General features: G+C 35.4%; 1 protein-coding gene and 1 pseudogene across 9 annotated transcripts in view; both read right to left on the bottom strand.

Moving 5' to 3' along the window:
• Positions 1-620: 620 nt before the first annotated feature.
• LOC139360169 (transcription initiation factor TFIID subunit 9-like) lies at positions 621-9,630 on the bottom strand (annotated as a pseudogene).
• A 7,987-nt stretch (positions 9,631-17,617) lies between these two features.
• Positions 17,618-26,811, bottom strand: part of LOC105495616 (URI1 prefoldin like chaperone) — a 92,590-nt gene continuing 83,396 nt past the window's right edge. For all 9 annotated transcript variants that reach the window (XM_011765375.3, XM_011765379.3, XM_024797223.2 and 6 more), the window contains 5 exons: positions 25,929-26,097; positions 24,205-24,556; positions 22,320-22,462; positions 21,318-21,567; positions 17,618-18,641 (listed from right to left, as the gene is read on the bottom strand). In XM_011765375.3, the coding sequence (XP_011763677.1) occupies positions 18,459-18,641; positions 21,318-21,567; positions 22,320-22,462; positions 24,205-24,556; positions 25,929-26,097 (1,097 nt within the window). In that variant the 3' untranslated portion in view covers positions 17,618-18,458. The remainder of the gene's footprint in view (positions 18,642-21,317; positions 21,568-22,319; positions 22,463-24,204; positions 24,557-25,928; positions 26,098-26,811) is intronic.

The following is a 26,811-nucleotide window of genomic DNA, read 5'->3' as shown; positions in this document are numbered from 1 at the left end:
AAAATATTTCCACATTTGATGAAAACTCTAAATTTACAGATCCAAGATACTCAACAGGCTCTGACAAGACTAAACACAAAGAATATACCTATGCATATCATAATTAGATTGCTGGAGGAAAACACATACTACCTACAGTGGAACTGAAATAAGACTAATAAAAAATAACACAGCACCATGAAGTGCAAAAGACAATGGAAAACATCTTCAAAGTGCTAGAGAAGAAAACCAGGTCAGGCATGGTGGGGCTCATGCAATACCAGCATTTTGGGAGGCCAAGGCAGGAGGATGCAACACTTGAGCCCAGGTGTTCAAGACGAGCCTAGGCAACATTGTGAGACCCTGTTCCTACACAAAATTTAAAAATTAGCTGGACCTGGTGACATGTGTCTGTAGTCCCAGGTACTTAGGAGACTGAGGCAGGAAGATTGCTTGAGCCCAAGGGTTGCAATGAGCTATGATCAGTGCCATTGCATTCCAGCTCGAGTGACAGAGTGAGACCATGTCTCAAAAGAAAGAAAGGAAACAGGGGAAGGGAAGGGGAGGGAAGGGGAGGGAAGGGGAGGGAAGGGGAGGGGAGGGGAGGGGAGGGGAGGGGAGGGGAGGGGAGGGGAGGGGAATAACCTGTCAACTTGGGATTCTATACCCAGCAAAAATATCTTTCAAATATATAGGCAAAATAATACTTTTTCAGAGAAAAGTTGAAAGAACTTGATCTAGCACACCAACATTTAAAACATTATTTTTTTTTTCAAATTGATGAATGACAACTTGATTTTTCTTACACTTTTAAGGCTGACGAAAAACCTTCATTTCAATCGAAAAGTATGGTAATTGTATTTACTCATTAAGTATTATTAAAGTTTTCTAAAATACAACTTGAAAATATCCAGCATGCATGTTTAATATCCGTACGATGAATTCAAGACCAAGTATACATGTTACATGCAGCAAGGCTAACTTACAAATTATCATAGTCATCATCAACATCTTCACGTTTTTTCAATGCATTTGATGATTCATTGGCAGTATTTTGTGATAACACCATATTAGTGGTAATAAGAATGTTTTTGGACCCAATTAATGATGGATTAATCAGAACATTCTGAACTGCTGATGTTGCAGTAATTGAAGCTTTCACAGCTGAAGACTGTGAAGTAGGCATCTGTACTGTAAACCTTTGCCCTGTGAGGGACACGGGAGTCCCTACTTTAGTTGGAACAGACATGGTCTGTGGGGTTGGTGTGCCTAGTGTGGGAGAGTACTTGGTCTGCTAGTAACTGAACCAACACTTAACCGCAGGACGGTTATTCTTCCCGTGGAAGTTGATGCCTTTTTCTGTAAAGATGTCAGATGATAGTTTGGAGCTGTTAAGCAATATCTATCAGGTGGCAACCTAAGACCTGAATATGGTTTAATGGAAAGGGGTTTGATTTCTTTGCCTTGTGATATCTAATAAAAAAATCTCTTGGGGGAGGAGAGGTAAGACTGGTCAGCGTGGAACTGGATTGCCAATCGCACGTCATCTGCATCAACGGTAGCCTTCATAGCATGGCTGGAATAAATTTTTGCATCATCTAGAATTGTGGTCACATATCGGAAGGCGAACTCCAACATCTGATTTATAACTCTTGGCTCATATTCTGTAATTCCCAGATCCTTCAGGATTTGTGCCATCCTCCGTGCATCTTTCATCATGCTCTTGGGAGAAGCCATCTTGCCAGGCTCCATGATATCCGATAATCAGACTTCTCAAGCTAAATCACCCACATTAATGCATCTCGGTCCTGATTTTGACACAGGTTCTTTGTCTAGTGTGGTTTTTCCAACCCCTGGTGTACCGGTGAGCAGGTTTTACCTCCAGGAGCTCTACCATGTTCGGAAGCAACACGGTCCTCCCTACGACGGCTCCGAGCGCCTCGCTCACGCGCCCTTCACATTACGGGAAGGGCCATTTAAAACATGATTAAAGCAACTTCTACAAGCTGGAGGAAAATAAAACCAGGTGGAAACGTCAATGTAGACGTTTCAGTACAGAAAGTAATGAAGAACACTCAACATGATAAATTCATAAGTAGATAGTGAAGATTTTTAAACATTTAAAGAAAAAGTTTCAAAAGTAATTGACAGGAATGACAAAGTGAGGGCCTTTGTAAATACTTTCCCTAAAAAGCGAAGATAAAGTTGGACTATTAGTTTTTGGCCTGGCATGCAAGCAGCTTAGACATTGTCACTACATCCTAATAAGTAAACCGCTAAACAACCTGAAAAATCAATTCTTAGATGCGTAAGAACAGTGAGGTCACAGGGCAAACTATCATGGCCCCTGAAATTGGAGTGACCGGCAGGCAAAGGCAGACAAGCACAAGTTACTGGAGCCAAGACCCGCGGACGGAGACCTCCAGGGAAAACAGTGACAGGTTAGGGAAACTGAACTGTAAGTAACTAACTGCACAGTGTGGACAAGTCTGCGTTGAAAACTCCAGGGGGACTCAATCATTCCCCAGCACACATACTTTTGTTGAGTTTTGCCTCCAGGAACTCTACCAGGTTCTCAAAGCAAATATCAGAGAAATATCCCCTTGTGTTTCCAGCAGGGGGATAGGAAAAGGAACCATTTAAAAACATGCCAAAACACTCTGTTCTTAATAAGGTTTGCCCGCAGGAGAAACGATTTAACCGTAAGATAACCTGCTGGGCTTTTATCAGGGCCAAACTGACCTAGGGTAGGGGAAATAACCTCAGGCAGCTCCTGCCTTCCATGTGGGAGAAGGGAAATACCAAACACCAGCTCCCTCTAGTCATCGTGTCTTCTGTAAGGCTGGTGAGGGAAAAGCAGCACACGTGACGTTCACAGTCTAGGGGCACAGGCTCACTCAAAGACTAAGACCTGATCACAGGACTATAGAACTCGAAAGAAACCACATTACAAATGGCCCACTTACAGCCGTTCTTCTTACTCAGGACACTGTGCCCAGCTGTTAAGGAAAAATCACCAAGCGTACTGAAAGGCAAAACGGTCGTTTGAGAGATAGAGCAAGCATCAGAACAAGACAGAGATATAGCAAGGATGTTGACATGATCAGACCAGGAATTTAAAACAGCTATGATTAATATACTAAAGGCTCTAATGGATAAACTAAACTAGATGAATGCAAACACAACTGGGCAATGTAAGCAGAGAGATGGAAATTCTAAGAAGTACCAAAAAGAAATGCTAGAGATCAAAAACACTGCAGGAGAAATGAAGAATGCTTTGATGGGCTCATTAGTAGACTGAATAAAGCTAGAAATCTCTGAGCTTGAGGATATCTCAACAGAAACCTCCAGACTGAAAAGGAAATACACACACAAAAAGGCTGCAAACTCCAGAACAGAATATCCAGGAACTGCAAGACATCTACAAAGGGGGTAGCATATGCAAAATGGGAAAATCAGTAGAGGAGAAAAAAAAGGAACCAAAGAAATATCAGAAACAATAACAACTAAGAATTTCCCCAAAATTATTATGAGACACCAAGTACAGATCCAGGAAGCTCAGAGAACACTAAGCAGGATAAACATTCCATCTAGGAATCATCATTTTCAAACTATAAGAAAGAAAAATCCTGAAAGAAACCAGAGGGAAAAAACATATTACCTATAGAGAAGCAAAAGTAAGAATTATACCCAACTTCTTAGAAGGCACACAAGTAAGAAGAGTGGAGTAAAATATTTAAAGCACCAAGAGAAAAGAACTATCAACCTAGAAGTCTATACCCTGAGAAATATCCTTCGAAAGTAAAGGAGAGAGGCGAGGTGCAGTGGCTTATACCTGAAATCCCAGTACTTTGGGAGGCCAAGGTGGGAGGATTGCTGAAGTCCAGGAATTCAGACTGCCATGAGCCATGATCACGGCACTGCACTCCAGAAGTGTTAAAGGAGTTCTTTAGATAGAAGGAAAATTATATAGTTCAGAAATTCAGATCTTCATAAAGAGCATAAGGAAGAGGTAAACGTAAAACAGAAACTTAGTTTCTTATTCTTACCTACTGAACAGATAACAATTTGTTCCAAATAATAGTACCAACAATGCATTTGATTTTGTATACCTATATACATGTACATGCTTATGTATACTGATGTGTTAGTCAAATAAATGACAGCAATAATATAAGGAACAGCAGAAAGCAATAAGGATTGTTGTAAGGCATTTGCATTACCCACAAAATGGTATAGTATCATTTCAAAGTGGACTTGGATTAGCTGTAGATGTTCCAAACTCTAGGGCAACTACTAAAAAGATGCTTTTAAAAAGTATAACTGATATGCTAAGTAGAGAAAACGGAATCATAAAAAATGCTCAATTAAAATCAAAAGGGGTATTTAACAGGCAAGGGATCGATAAGAGAAAAGAAACAAACAAAAAAAAGCCCAAACAGCAGAAAAAGAGTGGAAGACAAAAATAGGAAAAAAGAACAAGGGCCACAAATAGAAAAACAGTAAAAATATGGTAGATATTAATCCAATTATATCAATAATCATTTTAAATGCCAATGGTTTAAAAGTACCAATTAAAAGAGAAAGTGTCAGAATGAACCAAAAAATAAGACCCAAGTATACACTGTCTACAAAAACCTTAAAGACACATATAAACTGAAAGCAAATAGACGGAGAAATACCATGCTAACATTAATCAAAAGAAAGTGAGAGTCATTATATTCACTTCAGATAGAGCAGACTTCAGATTAAGGAAAATTATCAGGAAAAAGAGGGGAGCATTCTACAATTACATAGGGATCAATTTTCCAAGAAGACACAACAATCCTTAATGTGTATGCACCTAACAACAGAGCATCAAACTACATGAGGAAAAACTGACAGAACTGGAAGGAGAAGCATATGAATTCACTATTATACCTGGAAACTTTAATACCCATCTATCAGAAATGGGCAGATCCAGCAGTCAAAAAATCAGTTAAGAACACAGCTGAACTCAGTAACACCATCTACCAACTTGATATAATGGTTATCTACAGACTACTTCATTCAATAACAAAAGAATACATCATTTTTTCCAAGCTAATATGGAACATTAACCAAGAAAAATCACATTTGGGGTCATAAAACACATCTTAACAAATTTAAAATAGCAGTTATACAGTGTCTGCTCTCACACCACAATTGAATTAAACTAGAAATCAATAACAAAGATAGCTGGAAAATCACCCAAATACTTGGAGATTAAACAACACACTTCTAAGTAACACATGGATCAAAGAAAAAAAAAGTCTCAAAAGAAATTTTAAAATATTTTGAATAAAAATAAAAAATACAACTTATCAAACTTTGTGGGATGCAGTGAAAACAGTGCTTAAAGGAAAATTTTTAACATTGAATGCATACATTAGAAAAGAGAGATCTAAAATCAATCATCTAAGTCTTCACCTTACAAAGACAGAAAAAGGAGAGCAAATTAATTCCAAAGTAAGGAGAAGAATAAAATTTTAAAGCAAAAATCAATGAAATTAAAAACATAAAATCAGTAGATAAAATAAACCAAACCAAAAGCTGGTTCTTAGATAAATAAAATCAGTAAGACAAGCTAACTAAGAAAAAAAGTGAGAGGACAAAAATTACCAATTTCAGAAATGAAAAAAGAGAACATCATTACAGATTCCAGGGAGATTACAAGGATAACCAAGAAATACTATGAACACGTCTACGCACACAAATTTGGTAACCTAGATAAAATGGACCAATTCCTTGAAGAGCACAATCTACCAAAACTCACACAAGAAGAAACAGGCAATCAGAATAAGACTTATCTCTATTAAATAAATAAATAATAACTTTCCAAAACAGAAAGCACAGGCCCAGATAGATACTTATGAATTCTATGAAACATTTAAGGGGAAAAAAATACCAATTCTCTCCAATGTCTGTCAGATGATAGAAGCACAGGGAGTACTCCCTACTTCTATGAGTTCAGCATTGCCATATGAAAATCAGGAAAAGACATTACAAGAAACTACAAATATTGCTAATAGACATAGATGCAAAACTCCTCAGTAAAATATTATCAAACTGAATCCAACAATATATGAAAACGACTATACACCATGACCAAGTGGGATTTATCCTAGGTATGCAAGGTTGGTTCAACATTTGAAAATCAATGTAATCTATCACATCGGTAAGCTAAAGAAGAAAAAATCACATGATCACATCAATAGATGAAGAAAAAGCATTGGCAAAATCCAACACCTGCTTATAATAAAAACTCACAGTAAACTAGGAATAGAACGAAGTTCCTCAATTTAATTTTTTAAAATCTACAAAATACCCATGCTAACATCATACTTAATGATGAGAAACTTGAAGCCTACCTGCTAAGATCAGGAACAAGGCAAGGATATCTCCTCTCACCACTCCTTTTCAACTTCATATTGCAAGTCCTTGATAATGCAGAAAAGGAGATAAAAGGTATACACATTTGGAAGGAGGAAGTCAAACTGTCTTTGTACGTAGATGACAATCATCTTTGTAGAAAATTGGAAAGAATCAACCAAAAAAGAAAATCTCCTGGAACTAATAAGTGATTATAGCAAGGTTACAATGGTCAATCACTTCCCTATACACCAGCAGTGAACAAGTGGAATTTGAAATTATAAACACAATACTATCTACATTAGCACCGCCAAAATGAAATACTTAGGTATAAATCTAATAAGTTATGTACATGACTTATATACCAAACTCTGACAAAAGAAATCAAAGAACTAAATCAATGGAGAGGTATTCCATGCTCATGGATAGGAGGATTCAGCTGTCAAGATGTCAGTTCTTTCCAACTTGATCTATAGATTCAGTGCGATCCCATTCATAATCCCAGCAAATTGTTTTGTAGACACCAATAAACTGATCCTAAAGTTTATATGGAGAGGTAAAAGACCCAGAATACCCAACACAATATTGGAGGAGAACAAAGTTAACTGACATTTTCAGACTTCAAGACTTACTACAAAGCTACAGCAATCAAGACAGTATGGTATTGGTAAGAGAGAGATAGGTGAATGAAATGAAACAGACAGTTCAGAAATAGAACTACGTAAATACAGTCAACTGATCTTTGACAAAGGAAGAACGGCAATAGAATGGAGTAGAGAGTCTGCAACAAATGGTGCTGGACCAACCTGACATCATATGCAAAACAAATCCAGACACAGACCACACACCCTTCAGAAAAACTAACTCAAAAGCGGTCACAGACCTAAATATAAAATGCAAAACTACAAAACTCTAGAATATAGGAGAAAAATCTAGATGACTTTGGATTTAGCAATGGCCTTTTAGATATGACAGCAAAGGCATGATTCATGAAAGAATAAACTGATAAGCTGGACTTCATTAAAATTTCTGCTGTGTGAAAGACACTGTCAAGAGAATATAAACACAAACCACATACTGGGAGAAAATATTTGCAAAAGGCGTTTCTGATGAAGGATTGTTATTTGAAATATACAAAGAACTCTTAAACTGAGCACAATAAGAAAACAACGTGACTAAAATAGGGGCCAAAGTCCTTAACAGACACCTTACCAGAAGATATACAGATGGCAAATAAGCATCTGAAAAGATGCTCCACATCATGTGTTATCAGGTAAATGCTAATTAAAATGACAATGAATTACCACTACACACCTATTAGAATAGCCGAAATCCAGAACAGCGACACCACCAAATACTGGCTAGAATGTGGAGCAACAGGAACTTTCATTCATTGCTGGTGGGAATGCAAAATAGTACAGCTATATTGGAAGACAGTTTGGCAGTTTCTTACAAAACATAGTCTTACCATATGATCTGTCAATCATGCCACTTGGTATTTACCCAAAGGAGCTGAAAACGTATGTCCACACAAAAACCCGCACACTGCTGTTTATAGCAGCTTTACTCATACTTGCCAAAACTTGAAAGCAACCAAGATGTCCTTCAGTAGGTGAATGAACTGTGGTGCACCCAGATAATGGAATATTATTTTCAGATCTATCAAACCATGAAAAGACATTATGGAAACTCGAATGGGAAAGAAGCCAATCTTAAAAAGCTAAACACTATATGATTCCGACTACATGACATCCCAGAAAAAGCAAAACCATGGAGATGATTTTAAAAATCAGTGATTACCAGGTATTGGGGCATAGGGAGGGATGAATAGGCATAGCATAGAGGATTTTTAGGGCAGTGAGAGTACTCAGTATGATACTATAATGGTGGATATGTGTTCTTATGTATTTATCCAAAGCAACAGAATGTCCACCAAGAGCGAACCCTAATACAGACTATAAACTTCGGGCGATGATGTGGCAATGGATGTTCAACTATTGTAACAAATGCATCACTCTGGTGGGGATGTTGATGATAGGGGAGGCTATGCAGGCGTGGGAGCATGGGATATATGGAAAATCTCTGTACCTTCTGCTCAATATTGCTGTGAATCTAAAATTGCTCTTATAAAACAGAGTGTTTAAAAAAATTAGACAAAATTATCAAAAACTACTACTTCTGATCTCTGAGTATTGACCAAAACATAGGACAAATGGAGAAGTGTTTATTCAAGAAAACTACTGAAAGTTGGGTAAAAATGATGACACTATGTGGCATTGTGACCACTCTCCCTCACCCCAGCTCCTTCAGAGCAATAGTTCAACAGCATGGGACAACTTGTAAAACCAGAAGCATTTATACTGTAGGGAACTGACTCAATCTGAAGCAATGTGGGAAAACCCAACGCCCAGGGGCTTTGTCAGATACAGCAATTTTAGTGCCAAACATAGGAGACGCCCACACACATCACAGATGACCTGAAGCTGAAATACTAGTGGGCCAACCAAGAGATCAGCAGAAAAAAAAAAAAATTCTGCCTGGAGATTTAACAGAAACAATCAGGAAGTGAGACAACCATGGTCCTTGATAAGCTTACATTTTGAAAGGTAATGGGTATATTAGGGTATGAACATGCTGAGAGACCAGAGAAGGCTCTAACTGTAAGCATATCCCCAAGGAAGACTTGTAAACTGTATAAAGTTTCAGTGTGTTCCCCAAATGAAACAGACTTTGACAAAGGATGAAAGTCTTACCAAAACAAGATGCCTAAGTACGATGTCTGACCAATCACTAGCTGATCACTAAGATATACTGATCCAAGGTGACCCACAGGTAGCCAAACCTAACTGAGGAGAGACATCAGAGGCCACACTCTGGAGAGAAAAACTCATAATTCATCTAGGCCGAGTCATAAAACAAACAAAAAAAGGGACAATAACCCCAGGCAGGAGAGTATCAGAATCAAATGCTGTTACAATGTATTATTTAAAATGTCCAGTTTTAAACAGGAAAGTATGGCTTATCTAGTATAAAAAAAAATACTCAGTATAAACAGAAGCTATTTCCAAGGGTTCCCAAATGTTGGACTTAACAGACAGACTTCAAAGCAGCCAATAAAAATATCTTCAAAGAACAAAAGAAAACCATGTTTAATCAGAGCATGAAAACAATGACTAATCAGAGAACACTTAATAAAGAGATCAACATTTTTTTAAAAAATGGAAATTCTGGAGTTGAAAAGTAACTAAAGTGAAAGCTTCATTAGAGGGACTCAACAGCAAACTTGAATGCAGAAGGCAGAATCAGTGAACTCAAAGATAAATCAATACAAATTACACCATCTGAAGAACAGACGTGAGAATGAAAAATGAACCGAGTATGAAACCTGTGGATTACAATCAATATCAACATATGCATAATGGGAATCCCAGAAGAAAAGAATAGTGAGGGCCATACAAGTTTTGACATCTTTTGAAGAGTCATCAAAGTTTTTAATGTCTGAAAACGTTCCAAATTTAGTAAGAAGTATAAATCTGTATATCCAAGTATCTCAATGAAAGCCAAGTAGAATAAACATTAAAATATCCACACCGATATACATCAAAATCTTGAAAGCAGCAAGAGAACAGTGGACTTATCATGCACAGGGGAACCCCAGGAAAATCAGCAGCTGACTTCTCAAAAGAAACAATGAAGGCCAGAATTAAGTGGTATAACATACTCTACTGTCAAATAAGAATTCTAAATCCAGTAAAACTATCCTTCAAAAAAGAAGACAAAAATAAAGATCTTCCCAGATAGACAAAGAGAATTTGTTGCCACCAAAATTTTTTTTACAAGATATGCTAAAGCAAGTACTTCAGGCTGAAAGGAAACACCACCAGATGGTAAGCTGAATCCACATAAAAAAATTAAAGCACCAGTAAAAGTAATTATGTAGGCAAATGTAAAAAATAGAAAAAAATACTTTTTTTTAAAGTTTTCTTCTCTTACTTAAAAGATAATTGCAAGAAAAATAATGAACCAATATAGTTATAAATAATAAACCTGTACTGTTATAAAATACATTACAATAGCAAGACAAAGGAAAAAGAAGAGACTAGAGCTATGCTGAATTAAGTTAGTATTATTCTGAAGTAGGTTATGATGTTAAAATGCATCCTATAAACTCTAGAGCAACCACTACAAAATAACACAAAAACAGAATAAAGCTCTCTACGTGAGGACACAGGAGGCCATGTGCAGCCCAGGAAGAGAGCCCTTGGCAGGAACCAAATCAGCTGCTAACCCTGACTTCCCAGTTTCCACAAACGTAAGAAATAAATCTGTGGGTTTAAAAAAAAAGTACAGTTTCTTTTTGTAAAGGAATTCAAAGTTTATACTAAAAGATTTATTTAACACACAAAAAAAGGTAACCGAGGAGGAACAGAGGAACAAAGAAGACATGACATATAAAAAATGACTAACAAAACAGCACGAGCCATTGATATGTAAATGAGCCATATCAACAATTATATTAATTAACACACATTTCAATTAAAAGGCTGGCAAAATAGACTTTTTAAAAACAAAATTCCACCACATGCTGCCCACAAGATACAAATGCTAAAATTCAAAATCATAAATGGGTTGCAACAAAAAGGATGAAAAAAGAGATACCACATAAGCATAACTGTAACCAAGGTGGAGTGGTCATAATCATATCAGACAAAACTGACATAGGCTTTAAAATTAAAATGTTACTAAAGATACAAAAGGGACATTTTGTAATAATAAGAGCCTCAATTAATCAGAAGATAAAACAATGACAAACATATATGTACCTAACAACAGAGAAAAAAACACATGAAACAAAAACTAACAAAACTTGAAAGGTAGGACTATTTAACAATAATAGTGTAAGGCCTCAATATCCCACTGTCAATAACAGATAGCACAAGCAGACAAAAAATCAGCAAGCATACAGAAGACAATAATATCAATGACCTTGACACGACATCAACAGAACACTCCATAAAACAACAGAATACGTATTCTTTTTAAGCACATACAGAACATATGCTACCCATTTTTAGAAAGTCCTAATGAATTTTTAAAAACTAAAGACATAATAAATGTTTCCTCCAGATACAATAAAATTAAAGTAGGAACCAACAGAAAGAAACTCGAGAAAACCACTAATATTTGGAAATCAAGCAGTACATAATACAATAACCCATGAGTCAAAAAAGACATCTCAAGAGAAATTAGAAAATATTTGTAACTAAAGAAAAATTAAAACAAATCAAATGTCACTGGATGCAGCTAAGGGTTAGTGCCTAGAGGTCAATTTATATCTTTAAACACCTACATTAGGAGACAGTGGTCTCAAATCAATAGCTTAACACCTTTAAAAACTACAAAAGGAAGACCAAACTAAGCCCAAGCAAGGAAGAAGAAAGGAAATAACAGAGATTCAAGTAGAAGTCACTGGAATAGAAAACTAGAGGAAAATCAACAAAACCAACAAGTTTCTCTGAAAAGGTCAATAAAACTGACAGACCTAAAGTTACAATTACAAAAAAAAAGGACAAAAATTCGCAAAATCAGAAGGAAATCACAGGCCAGGCATGGTGATTCACACGTGCAATCCCAGCACTTTGGGAGGCCAAGGCAGGAGGATCACTTGAACCTAGGAGTTTAAGAACAGCCTGGGCAAAACAGTGAGACCCTGTCTCTACAAAAAAAGTAAAATAAAAAGGAAATTGCTACCAACTTAAGAAATTAAGTGGATTATAAAGGAATACTTTGGACAACTTTATGATGACAAATACAATAATTTACATGAAATAGACAAATTCCTACAAAGAGCGAAATTACCAAATGGGTTCAAGAAGAAATACAAAATTTAAATAGACTTAAAATAAGAACTTTAATAGCAATTACAAATCTTCACACAAAGAAAAGTGCAGGTCTGATGGTTTCACTGATGAATTCTATCAAGCATTTAAAGAAGAAATAGTACCAATCCTTCACAAATCCATCCAGAGAGTACACTTCCCATCTGTGAGGTCAATATTATCCTTATACAAAAACCAAAGACATCACAAAAATAGAATATGACAGATCAATATCCCTCATGAATATACACACAAATATTCTCAACAAAACATCAGCAAACCAAATTCAGTAACATATAAAAAGGATCACACACATTAAAAATGGGCTTCATCCCAGGAATGCAGGATTGGTTTAATCAGAAAATTAATCAGAAAATCAATTAATGTAATACACTAAATAAGGAACAATAGAGGCATAAAAAGCATCTGAAAAATTCAATTCCATTCATGAAAAAAAAACTCCAACAAACCTAGGAATAAAAGGAATTTTTCTCAATCTAATAAAAGGCAGCTACAGAAAACCTATAGCCAACATCATACCTAATGATGAAAGGCTGAATATCTTCTCCCTAAGATTGGGAACAAGGAAGGATATGTATTCTCACCCACCTCCATTCAAGGTTTACTAGAGATTCTAGCCAACATAATCAGGCAAGAAAAAGACAAGTAATCAAGATTGGAAAGAAGCAAGACTTTCTGTATTCACAAATGACACAATCCTGTAGGCAGCAAATATTAAAGAATGTACACTCACACACATACACTCACACTCTCTCTCTCTCTCACACATACCCCCCAGACAAGAACGAATAAATGAGCTCAGGAAGGTTGCAGGATACAAAGCCAATATACAAAAATAAATTATAGATATACTATCAATGAACAATTCAAAAATGACATTAAGGAAAAAACTCCATTCACAATTGCACCTAAAAGAACTAAAAATGTAGGAATAAATTTAACAGAAGATTTGTAAACTGAAAACAATGTTTTGAAAGTAATGTTTTATACACGCTGAGAGAAACTAATCAAGATATAAACAAACAAACATTCCATGTTCACAGATTCGCAGACGCAATATAAGCATGGCAATTCTCTCCAAATTCATCTACAGATTTAACACAATCCCTATAAAAATCCCAAAAGGCATTTTTGCAGAAGTGGATAAACTGACCTTAAAATTATGTGGATATGGAAAGGACTCAGAATACCCAAAAAATTTTTGAAAAAGAACAAAATTGAAGAGCTTAACAGTTTCATATTTGAAAGTTTGTTATAAGTAAAGCCACAGTAATTAAGACCACTGGCAGTGATACAAGGACAAACACTCAGTATACAAACAACCTTATGTTTATAGTCAACTATTTTCAAAAAAAGATGCTAAAGCATTCATTGGAAAAAGGACAGTCTTCAACAGTTCTAGAACTATTAAATGGTATTAAAATTATCCATGCAAAAAGTCAGATTGAGACCCTGGACTCACCCCACACCCAAAACAGATCATAGCGCTAACTCTAAGAGTTAAAGTACAAAACTTCTAGAAGAAAACATAGGAGAAAAATTTTATTATTTTGGATTAAAGAATTCTTAGATAAGATGCCAAAAACACTAACCACAAATATGTGTGTGTATATTTGCATATATATGTATACAGGTGTCTATGTATATATATGCATATATATGTATATATGTATATATGTGTGTATATATGTGTGTGTATATATATCAATTGGACTTCATTAAAACTAAAGATTTTGTGCTTCAAAAGACATTTAAAAAATCAAAGACAAGCCACAGACTTAGAGAAAACATTTGCAATTCATATATTTGATAAAGGGCTTGTATTTAGATTATATAAAGAACTCTTACAATCAGGTACAGTGGCTCACACCTGTAATCCCAGCACTTTGGGAGGTCAATGCAGGAGCACTGCTTGAAGCTAGGAGTTCTAGATCAGCCTGGGCAACAGAGCGAGACCCTGTTTCTGCAAAAAATTTAAAAATTAGCTGGGCATGGTGGCATGTGCCTGTAATCCCAGCTTCTCAGGAGGCTGAGGTGGGAGGTTCACTTTAGGCCAGGAGGTCAAGGCTGCAGCGAGCCATGATTGTGATGCTGCACTCCACTGGGTGACAGAGCCAAGACCCTGTCTCTAATTAAAATAAATAAATTTTTTAAAAAGAACTTCTTACAACTCAATAAGACAACCAATTAAAGACTGAGCCAAAGATTTGAATAGATACTTCCAAGAAGATGTAAATAGAACTAAAAGCACATGAAAAGACCTTCAACATCATTAGTCACTAGAGAAATGTAAATTAAAACAATTATTATATTCCACAGCCACTAGAAAGGCTATAATAAAAAAGACAAAATAGTAACAATGCTGCCAAAGATGTGGAGAAACTGGAAATCTCAAACACTGCTGATGGGAATATCAAATTATACAACCTCTTTGAAAAACTGTGCAATTTCTTAAAAAGTTAAACCTAAATTCACCATCCAACAAAACAATTCCACTCCTAGGTATTTACCCTAAATAAATAAAAACACATATTCACACACAGACTGATATATGAATGTTCATAGTAACATTATTCACTATAGCCTGAACAATTCAGGGTCCATCAATTTGTGAATGAATAAGCAAAATGTGGTATATCCATACAATGGAATACTATGCAGCAATAAGAAAAAACAAGTTACATATGATGCATAATTGTTAAGAAATGGATGAACCTCAAAAACCTTGTATCAAAAGGTAAATGCAAAACACTACATATTGTATGATTCTATTAATCATTCAGAAAAGAGAACTCTATAGAGAAACCATATTAGTTAAGGTGTCCTGGGGTTGGGAATAGGAACAGGAATTTACTGTAAATAGGCACAAGGAATGTTTTTAAAATAGGCACAAGGGATGTTTTTAAAATAATGGAAATGTTCTACAATTGAGTTGTGGTCAACCTGGCACAACTCAAAATCTACTAAAAAACCCCAAAGTGCATACTGTAAAGTGGATGTTATGGCATGTAAATTATACCTCAATAACGCTGTTAGATACAAATGAAACCAAAGTAATATAAACACGACAATAAAGTGATAATAGTACACACTTTTTGAGGCATGAGAATCGCTTGAACGCAGGAGGCGGAGATCACAGTAAGCCGAGAATGCACCACTGCACTCTGGGTAACAGTGACAGTCTCAAAAAAAAAAAAAAAAAAAAAAAGGGAATAAGAAAATACACATTTGCTGTGAGTATAGAATATAGAAGAGTTAAACCAGTAACTAAAAATATTGGTTCTTTATAGTAGGTAGGTGGGGATTTGTGCAAGAGACATAGAAAGGTTAAACAAGAAACTAGAGTTTACTATGGGCAGGCGGGAAAGTGATAGAAAGCAGCTGGGAATGGGAATGGGGTGGGAGGAAAGAGGTACGAACAACACTTCTCCATGTATATCCTTTTACAAAGCTCAGACTCTGAGAACCACCTGAGTGTTTCACATATTTTTCACATACTGAAAAAATAAATCATTAAAATCAACCAAGATGTGGAGAGAACCCTCAAACAGTAAAAAATGGACCAAGAGTACAAATCAGTCCACAGATCAGAGAGGGTGGGAAAGAAAAGGACCTAAGGAACTTCTTTGAAAAACTGTTTCTTTACTGATCAAACAAATCCAAACTAAGGAACATCCTCAAAATATCCCACCAGTACTCTTCAAAAATATCAAAGTTATGAAAGACAAACTGAGGAACTGTCTGAGACTGGAGGAAAGACTAAGGAGCAGTAAGTAACAAATAAACACAAGATGGAGTCATAGACAAGATCTGGGGAACAGAAGAACACTAGTTCTTTTTCTAATGGAAAATTTGGTGGAAAAGTTGGTGAAATTCAAGTAAGACCTGTAGTTTAGGTAATGCCATTGCACCAACATAAATTTCCTGATTTGGATAATTATATTATGGTTCTATGTTGTAATACTAAGGGAGGCTGAATGAAATGAGGGTATATGGGAACTCTTGGTACTATTTTGTGCATTTGTTCTGAAGGACTAAAGTTATTATATTTCAAAATAGAAAGTTTAAAAGAGAATCTCTTGGTCTGTTTTATAACAGTTTAAAACAGAATAGGTAAGACCAACTTCATTTTGTCCCAAACTTTAATATAAATAAGTTATAATTTTAAATTACAATTTAATACTTTGTTAGAAGACTGAAGCTATGAAATGGGGCAACACTATTTCATGGTCTCCAGAGCAGAACATGCAAAAATGTGTTATCAAACACTTCTTCTCCTACCGTCTTGTTCTATGAGGGAAAACCTATCTCAAAGATGTAACACAGGCTCAAAATCAAGTTTGTGAACATGAAAAATTATTTAATGACCGGCGTCTTGAAATTACAAATCTGTTAAGAACACCACAATAGTCCTACAGTAAAGTTTGTTTCTGGGAAAAAAAAATCTAGCACAGAAAGGCTCGTGAATAGCAATTCCTAACGGGAGCACCTTTGTGTGTGTAATTTCTGCTTTGGTTTTAGTGGGGGTTGGGGCATGAACTGAAAGAAATACTTTTTAACTACAAAATATATGCACAGTTGATCTAAATTTACTAAAGAAGAAATCTACATTTTTAGGTGATCTTTCAAAATCAGTTGTTGGTTTGAATTATCCATTAACTAGTGGGGATTCAAGTTTGCCCCCTTGTCATTAAAATACATATTCATAAAACTTTAAAGTTACAATGCTCTAGTTACAAATAGCTTCTACTTTTCTAGGACATAATTTCACTTTAAGCAGAATTCATTAAAGAAGCTATAAATAACCTTTAAATATTTAGCCATGAATAGAGGGTGGACTGGCATTGATGGCTTATTTTAGTACTAACACAGAATGCTTATTTACTTTTTTGAGATGGAGTCTGGCTCTGTCGCCCAGGCTGGAGTGCAGTGGCCGGATCTCACCTCACTGCAAGCTCCGCCTCCCGGGTTTACGCCATTCTCCTGGCTCAGCCTCCCGGGTAGCTGGGACTACAGACGTCCGCCACCTCGCCCGGCTAGTTTTTTGTAGTTTTTTTTTTTCAGCAGAGACTGGGTTTCACCGTGTTAGCCAGGATGGTCTGGATCTCCTGACCTCGTGATCCGCCCGTCTCGGCCTCCCAAAGTGCTGGGATTAGAGGCTTGAGACACAGCGCCCGGCCCAGAATGCTTTTTAAAAGCTACATTTTAGCATGCATTGAGCTAATGATTAACTTGTAGTGTTATTTGCAATGTTAGAAAAAATTTATCTTTGAGGAGTTGTGCTCAAAGTAAATGTGTTATTTCAGTTAGTAGGAAAGTAACCTTAAAGAATGCAAATGTTGGGAAGATGAAATTGAAAGGAATTTTTATTTAAAACGTTTAAACATCTAGACCTTTCCTTGTCTCCCAAAACATAATCCCAGTGAAACTGCAAAAACTAAGGGAGAAGTGTCTGAGGAACTGAAAGAATTCCAGATCTGTTGTGTGATACATGTAGCACATACATGAATCAAGGACCTATCTGTACTCAATTTTGAATCATAAAGTTCACAACATTTTTGAGACCAAGTTTCATAAAGTTTTTACTGGAAAAAAAAAGTTTTACAAAATATCTTTCCAAAGAAATTTTCCCATAGAGTACAATTAATTCATGTAGCTTTCTTCCTTAAAGATTACAGTATGACATTCAGAGGGGCGAGGTTTCTTGAATAGCCAACTAGCTGCAAAACCTACAAGAGAAGTAGATTTTTTTAAAGTGCCTTTAAAATGTGAAAGCAAGTAATATAATTGTTGAATCTATTTGAAATTTTAAAATTTTCTTTAAAATGGTCCATATGGTATGCACAATATCACAGCTGGCACAAAACTGCCTGTATTTAGTTTGAAACACAAAAACAATGCATATGAACAGTATTCTTTGAAAAGTAATTCAAAATGCTGCCACTGCATCATAAAGGCAAACTTAGACAAGAATGTTGACAGTATTCAGAGAATTAACAAAACAAGCCGAATATTAAAGTATTCAGACAGTTATTTTGATTTTTTCAAATACCAAGGGTAAAAGAACTTGTTGCCAAAGTAACTCAGGATACCTTATTTCAAACTACATGTAACCTATTTTGCTATAGATATTCTAAACAAATAAACAACTAGGTTTTAGGATGTAAATTCTCATTTCCTAGACAGGGCCTAGTTTTTCTGTTGCAATCTGGCAGCTTTAAACTTTGAAACCCTCTTTCCAGTTTCTTCTGATGCTTCCAACAGAACTTCCTTTCGTTCTGGAATAGTGGGTAGTGCAGGATGAGCAATGGCTGGGTGTGGTGTTAAGGAAGGCGATACAAATTCTTTTTCTATAACAGTTCCAGAAAAAGCCTAGAAAACAAAAGTCAGGTTATGGTAACAAAATGCAAGTAAGACACCCACAAAATCTTCCCATTCACTAATTTGACATTTCTTTTCATTAAAAGTAAATTCACAAGATTTGTGGCTAGACAACACTACTACATCAAAATACCAATTGTTCAGAGAAACTAACACCATTAAATTTTAATTTCACCACCAAATAGAAGTAATTTTTACAGTATACATGCAAGAAAACAAAATGTAAAATGTAAATTTTATCTGGGAAAAAACAGAAATGGATAAATAAAAGGTCTTCAAACTTTCATACATTCATGTCCACCCCATGCTGTGAAAAATAACATATTAAAATAAAAATGCTATTAGGGTGTCAAACTCCGACTTCTGTACATCAGTTGATGAATGAGCTATCCTATGGTGGCCTTGCACCTGCTAGCCAATAGCTTAGTTTCACCCAGTACTGACATTTCTAACTGAAATCTCTTTGGTGGTGTTTATGCAATTATTTAAATATTTTATTGCATTTTGCCTCAATTTTAAGAGATCAGTGGAAGTTGAAAAATAAAAGTGCTGACACTAGTAGGAATAAGCACAGGTTTCAAAATTTTAAGATAATTAACTCTGACAGAAATCAGAAGTTCCACAAAAAAAGAAAATGACTCAATTTCAACTGGATGTTTGCTGCATTTAATCTGGTCAACTGTATGTTCAACTGGAACAGAATTAAACAATGTGCATAAATTGCTGGAAATATCTGTACATGTTGTTTTATACAAAAATAGGTAAGACCCAAGGAGGTTTTTTTTTTTGTTTTTTTTTTGAGACAGAGTCTCCCTCTGTCACCCAGGCTGGAGTGCAGTGGTGCAATCTCACCTCACTGAAAGTTCCGCCTCCTGGGTTCACGCCATTCTCCTGCCTCAGCCTCCCGAGTAGCTGGCACTACAGGCGCCCACCACCACGCCCGGCTAATTTTTTTCTTTGTATTTTTTAGAAGAGACGGGGTTTCACTGTGTTAGCCAGGATGGTCTCAATCTCCTGATCTCGTGATCCGCCCGCCTCGGCCTCCCACAGTGCTGTGCTGAGATTACAGGCATCAGCCACCACGCCCGGCCAATTTTTTTTTTTTTTTTTTTTTAAAGATTTCTGATATTTAGAACCTCCATCCTTCCCTCTACAAACCAAAATTTGACAGGTGAACTTTAATGTACACTTTGCTTTCCTCTGTCTACCAACTGCTCAAAATTAGTTAAAACAACATTATCACCTGAATAATTTAAAAAGCCACCTTCTTCTACCTTGCCCCACCACTGAAACAAAAACAAAGAAAGCCATCTCTCTCCTACATTATTTCTGGAGTTCAGCTGGTAAAAGCAGCTTAAAGCTTACTTTCCTAAAAACTCCACTTTATCACGATGAGCATAGAGCCTCTTCTCCTTCTTCTATTTAAAATGCTTTTGAAAAAGAGATATTTTAGCATTTAAAAAGATACTGAAAAGGGTATCTTCCAAAGCACTTACCATAATCATGAACTATTTCTTTGATGTTAAAAAATTTATAGCAACTACTATTAAACATTTCCATACAAAATGCAAAACTAGTAAGGGTGAAATAAAAAATAGGTTCCACACTCTAGCTGTACCATGATACACTAAGTCCTTACAAAAAACTAATATTCAAATATTTATCAGCAAAAGTCTATATCCATTACCTGTTTTCTAACAGTATGGAAGACAATTAAATAAGGTAAGATACTTTCCAGGTCACCTAAGATCATTATACTGAGAAGAGGCGAAGAAAACATTCTAGTCATAGGTACTGTCCCTAAATGCTACCAATCTCCACCCCCAATTACCATTTAATACACTGAGTATAATACCATTTAATAAAGGCAATGGAATTTTTATATAAGATTTATATATATGCATGCATCTCATTGTATATACAAACGTGTACATCCATTTGATCCAGGCATGGGTTCCCTAATCTTCCTACTTTTTAAATTGAAAACTTCAAATACTCACCACAACACAAGAATGAAGAAATTAATAGCCTTATATTTCACAGACATCCTTATTTGGGGATTTCCTAACCTCCCCCGCACCGCCACCAAAAACTGTTAGAGGTGTGGTGGGTGAAAGTGTATTGAGTGTGCACTATTTTTTCTAAGGACATGGCCTACAGCTTTCATCAGATTATAAAACAATTCCATAATCCCCCAAGAGTTAAGTTTCACTGGTACAGGGCAAAATATTAGACTTTAGATAATTATCTGCTATGCATGAATTATTTTTCTTTAACTTAGCCAAGGTATTTAAGAGAGAATAGTGTAATCTGATCCTTACACTATCAGAAAATGACCTACTGGTAATTTATTTAAAATAAACTGCTAAATAATTTCCTAGCTACAAATGTAATACATAATGCCAAGTAAGATATTTTAAATTTCCCATTTTGCTGAAATAGACACAATAATGTGTCTATTAAGACAAGTAATGTGTTTATCAAAAAATAAACTATTTGAGTATCACAATATTTGTACTGTTTGCTTGTGACTGTTAATTTTTTATTAATTAGTATCAAGAAAGTATGAAACCTAGAATTAATTAAATCTTATGACTTTTCAGATCAAATAGCTAAAATTGGCCAAAGATACTATATGAAATAAAGAATTAAAAGACACACACACACCTCAGGTGTTACTGATAAGGGCAAAAGTTTCTTTTGATGACTTTCTTGTGGTTCCTCTTCCAAAATGCTCTCACTGGTGTCACTGCAAGTGGCTTCTTCGCAGCTGATACTCCTCAAAACTCCCCGCCTATCGTCAAATTCAGCAGCACTGCTTTCACTGGTGTCACTACACACACTATTCTCTCTACTTCGAGACTTCAGGATGGATTTGCGAGGGACATATTCTCCATTCACAACATCAACAAAGGCTCTGTGATATTCAAAACACATATACATTCACTGCACGTAACTCATAAAACTGAAAATAACCTTTTGAAAATTTCCTTAAATCTACTGTAGAAATTAATCTGAAAATTTTTATTAAAACCTTGTATCTAAAATAGTCACAATCACAATTAATTTTATAGCCTCAAATGACATTTTCATACTATTTTGAAAGATATGATTTATCTGGCCTAATAAAACACAGCATGTTATTTTTAAGCATGTCCTAGGTGGCAATAGCATGGTTTGCCAAAACTCTACATAAAGTTTTAGACCCACGTATACATTTAGCAGTTTTCACTATTTAATAAGGGTCATAAAAACAGTACGTATTTTCAAGTGATAGTTTTCTCAACAAACAATTCCAAAAAAAAAAAAAAAAAACTGCAAGAGTATAACTTCTACTCTGAAAAAGTAAACTGCACCTACGGACCTAGCCCACTGGAAACAAAAATGCATTTCTGAAGATACAAGATTTTCTGACTAGACCATTTGGAAATGTTTCAAAAGCACTGGTGAAGAGGAGAAAGTGAAAAAAAAACTCCTCCATTCCCACTGCTCTGGACTGGGAAGCTACAGCCACTCAGCCCATCAGATTCTAAGCTAACTCCTCAGAACACTTCACATTTCAGTGAGGGTCTTCTGTGTTACAAACAACTTTCTCTGGTAAAGGTTCAGTGGCAGAGAGAGAGACAAACAAGGCCAGCAGACGGCCCTGCAGCTGTGAGCGCCTCCCACCTATAAATGTCAGCAGGTGTCCTGATGGTCGGCAGCTCCTGGGCAGAGTGGCCACTGCCAGTGCTGTTCTTTCGTTTACGTTTGGCTTCTTCTTTCTTTTCACTGAATTTTAAAGTGGTATTCTTCCCAGTATTTATTCGGACCTAAAATTTCAGAGCAAGAAATTAAGAACCTTTTGACAAATTAAATAAAAGTGAAACCCAAACAAATAAACTCTGTAACTAAACAAATAATAGTAAGAGAGGCAGCTGAAATTTTCTGATGCTGAAATGATGTGCATTATCAGATGGAATTTTAAAAAGTCCTTACCTCACAGATCTATGACCTCTAAAGTAAATCTTTAATAACAAATCCTAGTCTTCAGTGTCTTTATTATTGTAGAGAAAGCAAAATACATTTGAACTAAATGCTAGATTTCTTATAAGCTTCATATCACCCGATTCCTTTGATATAAGTTTTTGGCTTGAATTACGTATTTCAAAAGAAAGAGTATAAACAACAACAAAAAATTCAGTAAAATATAATCGTTAAGTCATAAAAGTACTATTAAATAGTGCCTATTGAGAATTTTTAAAACATCTCTAACTTTTAGAAATTGAAGGAGTAAAAAAATAAAAACCAACCCTGTTCAGGGTTCACATGGGGTTAACATGTTATTTTTCCTCCCCTAGTCAGCACTTAGACCATACTTTCCACAATAATGCCCACTATTCCCTATAACATTCCTGCAAATAATACTTGTTCTTTCTATCTAAATGAAAACAGGAAAAAAGTAAAAGCCTGGCAAAAGAATCACAAAGCGACCTTTTCTGGCTAATCATCTCAGTCAACTTTTCCCGAAGAACCAGGGGAAGACCCCTTCAGTCTGACATATGAGAATGTAAACACACATACAACTATTTCACTTCTTACTGGAGCAGGAGTAACTCAGGAAGCTAAGAAATATCAAATATGTTTTAAACATATTTCATTAAATAATAATCACACACACTTAAGACTGATACCACAGACCCTTAACTCTGATACAGGCAATTGGGAATACTGTGTAGAAAGGGCACTCACTGAGGCGAAAGAGTTTCTGTTTTATTACCAACCAGATCTATGTCTACTAGGCCTTAAATTTCCCTGAGAAAGACGAATTAGACGAATTCCCAGTGCCTCCTTAGAACAGTACATGGAGCAGAGAGAGGGCAAAGATGGACTTAAGGCAGCCAATCCTTCCTTCAATCGGAGCCAACCTGCTTTGATCTATTTTAAACACTGGGATTCTACAGTAAGTATGGAGGGAACAAAAGGCTTTTCATACTAGAGAAAAGCTTTAAAACTCTGTATTAGAAAATCTCCACAGTCACCCCCAGCTCTAAAATGCCAAAATTCTAAAGTCATGATGATCCACAGATGTTTATATTTACTTTGTCAGAAAAGAAACTAATTTTTACTTTCTCCTACATTTTCCCTTTGTGCTTATGAAGTATTCATTTTATGTCCATAGAAAACAACCTGGCATAATTAAAAATTTAACTAATGCAGTCACTTTCAACATGCTAAGCACACCAAAATATCCACAATATAATTAACTCCAGGATTCTTGAGAAAACTCTCTGAATGAAGGACAGGTGAAGTTACAGTAGTTGCCACTCAAATCTGATCCCCTTCCAGACCCCAAACAATGCATTGTTTCAGAGAACAATGGACCAACACCAGCTAACTAAATTTTTTTTCCCCTTTTTCTTCTTAAATTGGTCAGAACAAGAGGCAAAAGATGATTTTCCTGTCTGGCACTATCTATAATGATAATGACTGTTAATACTACTCTTTTAAAAAATATCATAATGCTTAATGTTCAAATTATATGCAAAATTAGTAAAGTTAAAAGTATACAAACCCTCTTAGGCTCAACAGTATGAGAAAAATATATTGTTGGTATAGAATTATCTCCAACCCCTAAAGCCTCATGGTCATTATCACCATCATGGTCATCAATGTTGTCGTCGTCCTCATCGTCATCATCATCATCACCATCACTGTGGTAAGAACTGGAACCATTTACTGAACAGTTCAACTGACTACTCATTTGAACACTGAATGGTTCTGAACTTGCAACATCCTTATGACAACTGTCCAGAGTATGAGAGTCTGTTACTTGATACATTGCATTCACATTTGTGTTATGATCTTCCTTTTCCTCTTCAGAAGATGTCGTATCTTCTCCATTTGCAATCACAATATCAGGCTTACTAGTAAGGGAGAAGAAAATTAACAAGATCAAATAAACATACTAGAATTTTACATTATTTAAATTTCCAGTTAGTTTCCATGGGTAAATACTAAGATCTTGAATAAAGTATTTTTAAAACTAGAATTCTAAGTTCAAAAACAAAAAAATGTTTTGAAGTTAACAAAAAACATTAGTTCCTATGCTGCTTCTATATATTGCAGTTATTCAGACATAAGTAGAATATAGAAGATAATTTTTTTATCTTTGCAAGAAAGATATTGGCCATATGCAATATAAATATAGTACCAATAATAACAAAGTTGTAAGAAATTCAGAGAACATGTCTCTCTACTTAAAGACCAGAAATTGAAACCACATAACCATAATACACACTTATTTTCTACTCCTATACTCAGATTTTACAATGAGCATGTATTACTGTAATTTTAAAAAATAAAGGATTTATACATATGCACATGAATATACTTATATTTATACACACGAGTGAACACTTATCATACTTGATTCTATAAAAGATTTGAGGACCTTACAAAAATAACAAAATCGAAAATGCAACAGAACTGAAATAACATCATACAAAAATAGAGAATCATGACCAAGAAAAATCACAAGATTCAAAACTGGTTTTTAAAAATGAATAGTATCAGTTAATCAAAAAGACCTAAGAATTTATAGGTGAAATGGTAGGAAAAAGAAACTTGTATGCTTCCTGCCCTATTTTTCACAGAAACTAATTATTGCATATGGTACATCATTTAAGCAAAATAATATAGGAACTTCTCGAGCAGCAGACTTCATTTAGCATTTTAACAATTCTAAGTATGTGCTAATGTGTATTTCAAAGAGCAATTTGGTAAAGTTTCTCATACATATAGCTATCTGACCAGATTACAAATTACCTGCTCCAAAGTTTATAAAAGGAAAGCAAGAATAAACACTTTACTGTATCAAACTTAAATTCAAAGGGTATTTCTGTTTTTCACAACACATTCAAAGATAGAGCACTATCCTGGGTGTAGTATAAAAATACTTCATTTAAAATTGAACATTACATACATTAAATCCAAGATTATTAAAAGTCAACTATCTGGTATAATTATACAAAATAGGCTATAATAAAAAAATGAAGATGTTTATCTTAAGTATTAAAGTACATGCACATGCATGGGAATATGCACAAACACACAATCCTGTAAGAAAATATTCCAAAGAATTAATGTTTATCTTGAGGTGAAAGGATTATTGATAATATATTATGCTTCCCTGCATTTTCTTCAATGAACACATACTATTTTATTAATGAAGAAAGATTAATGAGGAAATGTATACAGAAACAAATTATCTTGGAAAGATAATCTGTCATCAAGTACCTATCAAGTTCACCCAGCAATTCTTCTTGTCTCTCTAGTTCTTCAAGTCGAGCCCACAGTTCTTTATCAGCAAGCAAATCCTTGGATTTCACATCATTTGCAATATCTGCTTCAAAAATATCTGAAGTTTTTGGTTTGGAATGCGGTTTATGAGCAATTCGGTGTTTTGCTATTTAGAAAAAGGGAAAGACATGGCTGTTAATAGCCAACATAAAAAAAGCACAAACCCAGACTTAATGAGACTTTCTTTTGGGGCAAGGGAGACATTGAAACAGAGCAGTCACAATTTTTAAGCCAAACAGGAGAACTCCAAGGATGAATGTCTCTTACAGCCTTGCTACTCAAAGCGTGGTCCATGGACCAGCAGCACTGGTATCCCTGGGGAATACTTCAGAAGTGTAAGCTCTAAGGACACCCCAGACCCACCGAATCAGAATCTGTACTTCAACAAGAGCCCCAGAGAATCTGCATGCACATTAAAGGTTGTGAAGCAGAGCTTCAAAAATGCATATGGAGAAATGGCCACAAAGCACCCTGGTTATAAGGTGAAATGCAACACATAAATGATAAATTTCCATTTACCACCCTTACTCAAGGAAATCTAGTTACTACAGTAACATGCAAAAGCCTTGTCAAAGGACACTTTAAACTCCAGGGCGCTGCCAAGGAATGAATACCCTACAAGGAAACAATAGAGGCTCACCTCTGTAAAGTTCTATTATCATTTTACATATGAACATCTCTACTTTTTAAACTGCTTCATTTTATTTGTAATCTTCATGTGAGGAAAGAAGATGGGTCAAATCTGAACTCTGAGTATCTGTTTTTCATTTTAAAAAATAGATTATTTTGTCTTTGTCTTACAAAGACTTATAAAGTCTTT

This window comes from Macaca nemestrina, chromosome 20 (assembly GCF_043159975.1).
Source record: "Macaca nemestrina isolate mMacNem1 chromosome 20, mMacNem.hap1, whole genome shotgun sequence".
Taxonomy (NCBI): Eukaryota; Metazoa; Chordata; class Mammalia; order Primates; family Cercopithecidae; genus Macaca; species Macaca nemestrina.
Note: the sequence above shows the minus strand (reverse complement) of the source record. Positions and strands in the feature narration are given on the sequence as shown.